The sequence below is a fragment of the Vanessa tameamea genome, chromosome 8 (genome assembly GCF_037043105.1).
Source record: "Vanessa tameamea isolate UH-Manoa-2023 chromosome 8, ilVanTame1 primary haplotype, whole genome shotgun sequence".
Classification (NCBI taxonomy): domain Eukaryota; kingdom Metazoa; phylum Arthropoda; class Insecta; order Lepidoptera; family Nymphalidae; genus Vanessa; species Vanessa tameamea.
In genome coordinates this window covers 57,175-63,942 of record NC_087316.1, presented here as the reverse complement: position 1 = coordinate 63,942, position 6,768 = coordinate 57,175, and the positions used below count along the sequence as shown (strand labels likewise).

The 6,768-nt window shown below is 41.5% G+C and overlaps 1 protein-coding gene across 1 annotated transcript; it reads left to right on the top strand.

Annotated features, from left to right (window-relative positions):
* Positions 1-2,377: 2,377 nt before the first annotated feature.
* LOC113396300 (brahma-associated protein of 60 kDa) lies at positions 2,378-6,676 on the top strand. The gene is made up of 8 exons (XM_026634198.2): positions 2,378-2,740; positions 4,255-4,511; positions 4,657-4,889; positions 4,970-5,052; positions 5,234-5,362; positions 5,438-5,908; positions 5,988-6,098; positions 6,295-6,676. Exons 1-8 carry the CDS (start codon positions 2,600-2,602, stop codon positions 6,529-6,531), a joined length of 1,662 nt encoding a protein of 553 aa, XP_026489983.2. The 5' UTR covers positions 2,378-2,599; the 3' UTR covers positions 6,532-6,676.
* Positions 6,677-6,768: the final 92 nt, after the last annotated feature.

The window sequence follows — 6,768 nt, the reverse complement described above, 5'->3', positions numbered from 1 at the left end:
ATCAACCTCTACCGTCAAACAACAATACCTAGTATTGTTGTGTTCCACTTTAGAGGGTGAGTGAGCCAGTGGAACTAGGGTCACAAACGTGTACCGCTTCGTGTGTGTTTCTATAAGGTTGCCCACCTTATAGAAACATTATGTTATAAATATTTAGCTGTATAATATATTAATTAGCGACCCTAAGTCTAGGTGGGCCTAACCAAACGCCTACCACGCATTGACACATATAAAATCCTATGGTTAACTTGCACCGAATAATTAAAATAAAACAATATTGAACATAATTTTTTAATTTCTTCAAATTATGAGATAATTTTAAATTACCTTGTAATTAGCGAACCGAGCAGTGAAATAGGAAATAATAAAATGCATTTCAATAAATAATTTATCTCTCTTTTATCAAGTAATTCGCTTAGTAATCAAACTTAGTAATCAAACTTTTTAATAATATGAAGCATATAATATTTTTTTAGGCAGGCACAAAACAGGTAGAAAAAGATTGCTTGGCTAAATCATAGAGAATGCAGCTACTTCAGGGTTGCGAGAGGAGAGGAGTTATTTGTAGTACACGTATACCAATTGTATCTTATCAATCTATATAAAAGTGAAATACCACTCTCTGATTAATCACGAAATCGCAAAAACGATAACACCTACAAACTTGAAATGTGTCAGGTGCCTTATAGGGTGTAGACATCCACTAAGAACAAATTTTTCGAAATTCAACCCCTGAAGGAAAAAAAGGGGGGTTGGAAAGATAATTTTTATTTTAGGACCCTAAATCTCACTTAGTAACTAACTTTAAATAGCAAGAATGATTATTGGAGAATTGACTATGGAATCATTATATACGAGTGTCGCAACTCATTCGGTAATAGAAAACCAGTCCAGCTTTCATAGTCGCCACTTTTTGGAGTAATTAACGCATGGATAGTCCTGCGTAGGCACATCAAATAGTGTAAGACAATTGGCATGACTATGTATATATTATTATACGATTATGCTGTTTATCTCAAAATAAAACTGTAACCTTCCGATACAATAATTGTCACTATCAGCATGAGTCTGAAGTCTGAGTTCTAAGTTAAGTTAGTAATCCTGCAGTACCTACAGGAGCACCAGATGATTAGCGACCGCTAGTACGGTTTCCATCGTGGTCGCTCAGCCGGTGAATTTCTAGTTTACCTGACACAGAGATTGGTGAAAGCAATCAAAGGGTCAAAGTCAAAGTCAAAGTCATTACCAGCTAGTTCGGACATGAAGGCTTTCGATCCCGTATACCACAAAGAGCTTCTTCCGAGCTTCCTTCCTTTGTGCTTCATGGGCAATTAAGCAACTGGATCACCAGCTTTTTGGCAGATCGGAGCATCTTAAAATTCGTCAATCCTAATATTCAACAAGGCTGCGTACTATCACCTACTCTGATTCTTCTGGTTCTGATGGTTAAGCTCTTGCTTTATACTTGAATTCAACGCGTGTCTATTAATGAAATAAAGTCTTTTGGATTTGTACTAAGAATGGACGTTTCACAAGGATCCATTTTCTGTTCCTTCAAAACTTCATTGGAATCCTCATAGGTTTATCGTCCCTGACAGGCAGACTCAGCTCTGCGGCATCCGGGGTTAGAAAAGTTAGACAACTGATGTTGATACTGCTCGATTAGTATGCTTTGGTTACTTTCACAGTATCATGTCTTACGGCATTTTGCTTAGAGTAACGCTGCGGATATTGAAATTGTTTTTATGCTACAAAAAAATAGCTGTCCGGCCTTCGTTCCTTTCCTTCGGGACGCTTTTAATAAAGTCAGTATACTTACAGTTCCTTCAATATATTTACAAAAATATAATGTATATTCACAATAATATAAATCTTTTCGAAAGAAACGGTGACAATCATTGTAGAAAAGGTAAACTAAAAACGCCTAGTTATCGACTCCGCAATGTAAATACATGCTTCCTTAATAATTATTATTTTTAGTTTTTAGCTGTGTAAGTCTTTCACATCGATATATTTTACAGTTGACTAGCAAACATTGTTTTCGTACTATACATAGAAGCAATGGTAAAACAATATCTCTTTTATTCAGAAATTGTAGCTCGTATTTTAGCATTTTATGTGTTTATAAATAGAAGAAAGGATGTAAACCTTTATAACGAATATGATAATGCAATATGAACATAAGACTGTTTTGAGTAACAGATCTGTGCTTTTTTATGGAATCAATATTTTTCAATGGAATTAGAGGTTTTCAAAGAAATAATTTTATTTTTAATAGTAAAGTAACGTTATAGTTTTAATAAATTACACCTTTTTGTTTGCCAACTAAAATGGTAAGATCCTTAGTCTAAAAATATTATTTTTAATCTGCGCTTTTAGCATTTTCAAGATGGCGTCTCTGTATGTAAATGTCAGTTCATAGATTCAATACTAATTTTTTTACAAATAATAACATATTTCAATTATTGAATAGTATAATAGTAAGCGTAATCTAAATTTTAAATTTATTATTATATTTTCTCTACTGACTATAAAAACAATTACTTCTATGTAAGATGAAGTGTTTTTATTCTTAGAAAGTGCAGTTTTGTAAGTAATAATGGCACAGCGTTTTCCGGCGAGCGGGCCTAGCCCTGCGCCTCCTGCTGGTGGTATGCCACCACAGCAGCGATATCCTGGACCAGCACCACCACAAGGATCTCCCATGCCCCCAAGACCATATTCTGGACCTACGTTTCCGGTATTATACTACTTTAATAACATAATAAGTAAATAATTCTATTTATTTATTACGTTTTATTTAAGTTTTTTTAATCTTATAAGGTATTGCGGTATATTAATTCAGCATCATTATGAACAATCTTGTGTTGTGGGAGTTGTTTCTTGTTATACCCTATACACACAACAACATAAACTTAATTACTAAAGTGCTTTTGTTATATGTACTTTTGCAAAAGCAAGATAATATTGTTTTTTAATTTGTTTAACTGATAAAGTTAAAAAATATATTATCATAATATCTTAAAATAGTAATTATAACTTAAACACTATTTTTATTATGACTTTTATATTGAATATCATTTTAAGAATCAATACCACTATAATTAAAGATCATCGCTCACAGGTAAGAATTCACCTTGCAAGAAGTTTATTTAAAAGTAAATTGTTAGATTGTATATATACTATAGGAAACTTTGAAATAAATATTGTACAAGAAAATATTTAAATATAATAAAAAAATTCTCAAAGCTTTTTCAAGTAAATAGAGTTTTACTACAACTTTTAAAGAATCAAAGTTACAAGTTTGGAACTATTCTTTTATGTTTCTAAGATACGTGCACATCAATGGCAACTTCATGATAAAGAATAAAACTATACAATGAAACGAAAAAGTAAATAAACACTTGACATTTTGGACATTGTTTTAATATGTTGTTGAAGTAAAAATGAATACATATAAGTATGGAAGTTTGTGGATGTTTCGATTCATGAGTGCTTTTTAAATCTTTTTGGATAGTATAATATAAGTTATTTATTTTCCAAGTTTCGTTTTTGTCCCATTTCCTGTCGAAACACTTGGACCTTAAAGTGTAAAAAACTTCATAAAAATGTAACACCTCGCATTATTACTCTCCATTAGTGGGCTGATTCATTTTCTGCCCAAAGTATATCGTGCTTATGCTTATGCTTATAGCTTTGGAGCAGTCTACAAATGCTTTGTATCTTTTACTATATTCTTTGTATTGTTCGGTTATTTGTGATGCCCTGTATATGGTAGATTGTAGTGTAGTGTAGTCAGAATCCTGTCTGTTCTATTGGCTAGTTTATGTAAATTTCTGGGTTAATACATTGAGGATGATGAGCTGATGGGCCTGTAATTGCTGAGATCAAGCGGGTGCATCACTATATCGGTACTGCTTTTACCAGAACTAAATCAAACATACTATCCAAGAGAGTAACTAGAATAGGTGGTCCAGCGACTAAGGCATCATTTGTTATGTTGTCTGAGCTTAAATTTTCAGGTTTTAGTTTCTTTTTGTGTCCCAGTAGTCTCTTTCAGTGTTTTGCTTAGCCAATGTTGGGGTTATCACATCACTGTTCCTGGGACATGGCTCCTTTGTTAAGTCTTTAATATTCCTACATTTACTTATTTTATTATTCATATTAATGTTCCTTCTGTAATTCTTATGACATATGTGCATGTTTCTTTGCCGTTTATTTCTTACTAATCATACATACACTATCTGTCTGTAGCCTCGTAGCGGCTTCACACCGCCTCCGGCCGGCAGCGGCGGCGTTCCGACGGGCGGCGCCCGACCCGGCCCGGCGCCGTACGTGGGCGCGGGCGCGGCTTTGCCCCCCGCCGGGGCCCCCGTGGGCGGCGCGCCCGGGCCCCCCACAGCCTACAGCGCACCACCGCGGCCCCCCTCCGCGCCCTCCGCACCCGCCAAACGCCCACCGGACGCTCGGGCGCCTCTACCGCCCCAGCATAAACCTCAGCACTATGCCGGGTAGGATGAGTATGGTGTTTTACTTTTGGTATCGACGGAGGACTAATAATTATCGGGCTCCCGTGTTTATTTTCTAAAATAAATTTCAAAAGCTTATATAGAGTAGATTGTCGTGTGTACCTTTTAATTTAATATTTTCGGTTAGCGACGCGTACGGCGCCGGCGGCAAGCGCAAGAAACGTTTGGCAGACAAAATTCTGCCGCAGAAGGTGCGCGATCTGGTGCCGGAGTCGCAGGCCTACATGGACCTGCTGGCCTTCGAGCGCAAGCTGGACGCCACCATCATGCGCAAGCGACTCGACATACAGGAGGCGCTCAAGCGACCCATGAAGCAGAAGCGCAAGCTACGTATCTTCATCTCGAATACGTTCTATCCCGGTGCGGTACTTTAGAAAGCTCCCAGAGGATTTTCATATTTATTGTATGTGCAGAATTTGAAACATTTTGTGACTCTTTAGGACAAGGCGATAACGCGGTGGCTTCATGGGAGCTACGTGTGGAGGGACGTCTGCTGGATGATTCCAAAAATGACCCTAATAAGGTTCGTCGAAAATATTGAATAGTGTTTAAGAATGTTATCAATAAATTTTTTTATAATAATAGATAATGAAAGCTTTGCCTCATTCCTCGATTACTGTGATTGTATAATTATGGTATAGTATTATATTTCACTGTCTCAGACGAAAGACTCATTTATTTATTTCTTCATTATTCTACTTCAGGTGAAGCGCAAATTCTCGTCCTTCTTTAAGTCGTTGGTGATCGAGTTGGACAAGGAGCTGTACGGACCCGACAACCACCTCGTCGAGTGGCACCGCACTCTCACGACACAGGAGACGGACGGCTTCCAGGTACAGCCGCGCGCACACACACACGCACACACACGCGCACACCCACAGCCAGAGTACCGAGAGCCCTGCCCGCAGGTGAAGCGGCCCGGCTACAAGAACGTGCGCTGCACCATCCTGCTGCTGCTGGACTACCAGCCGCTGCAGTTCAAGCTGGACGCCCGGCTGGCGCGGCTGCTGGGCGTGCACACGCAGGCGCGGCCCGTCATCGTGAACGCGCTGTGGCAGTACGTGAAGACGCACCGCCTGCAGGACCCGCACGAGCGCGAGTACGTGGCGTGCGACAAGTACCTGGAGCAGATCTTCGGCTGCGCGCGCATGAAGCTGGCGGAGGTGCCGGCGCGGCTCGGCGCGCTGCTGCACGCGCCCGACCCCATCGTCATCAACCACCTCATCTCCGTCGAGCCGCCGCACGACAGCAAGCAGACGGCCTGCTACGACATCGACGTCGAGGTCGACGACACGCTCAAGACCCAGATGAACAACTTCCTGCTGAGCACGGCCAACCAGCAGGAGATCCAGGGCCTGGACACGAAGATTCACGAGACGGTAGGGCGACCGTGACGTGGGTCGACGTGGCTCGACCTCCCTCGCGACCGAATGTAACGTTGGCGATCGATCGTTTCAGGTCGACACCATCAATCAACTGAAGACGAATCGTGAATTTTTCCTGAGCTTCAGTAAAGACCCTCAGCAGTTCATACAAAAGTGGCTCGTCAGCCAGTCTCGAGATCTTAAGGTTCGTTTTCGATTTCACCTTCTCAAAACGATATGAATACTCTACTATGCGCCCTGTCTCACTACGACGATGAGGGAGACAAAAAAAGCGAACGTTCGAGAGAGAACGAGAGGTCTTTCGACGACGACGTGTAAATCGATTCATATCAAAGATCCTATCGAGATGCCCGCCTTATATGTCCATTGCGCGTCCGCAGACGATGAACGGCGGCTCGGGCGCGGCGGCGCCGGGCGCGGGGGGCGCGGGCGGCGCGGGCGCGGGGGGCAACCCGGAGGAGGAGCGCCGCGCCGACTTCTACGGCCAGTCGTGGGCGGGCGAGGGCGTGTCGCGCTACCTGCACGCGCGCCTCGCCGCGCGCCGCCGCGACCTGGAGCTGGCGCTGCAGCCGCACGCGCACCACCACCTGGCGCCGCACCACCTCACGCGCCTCTAGGCCCCCCCGGAGCTGGCGCTGCAGCCGCACGCGCACCACCACCTGGCGCGTCTAATTTTATAAATACATTTATTCATTACGACTACAGCCTTCTTTTATTTCGTTCCGGTACATTTTCTGTAATGAAACGGAAAAATATATCTTAACTTATCACGCGGATAAAGTAGCGTCACAAAACAGTATTTGTTTTTGTTTGTATTTAATCACATTGCATTACTCGTATTGTTATAAAAAAAT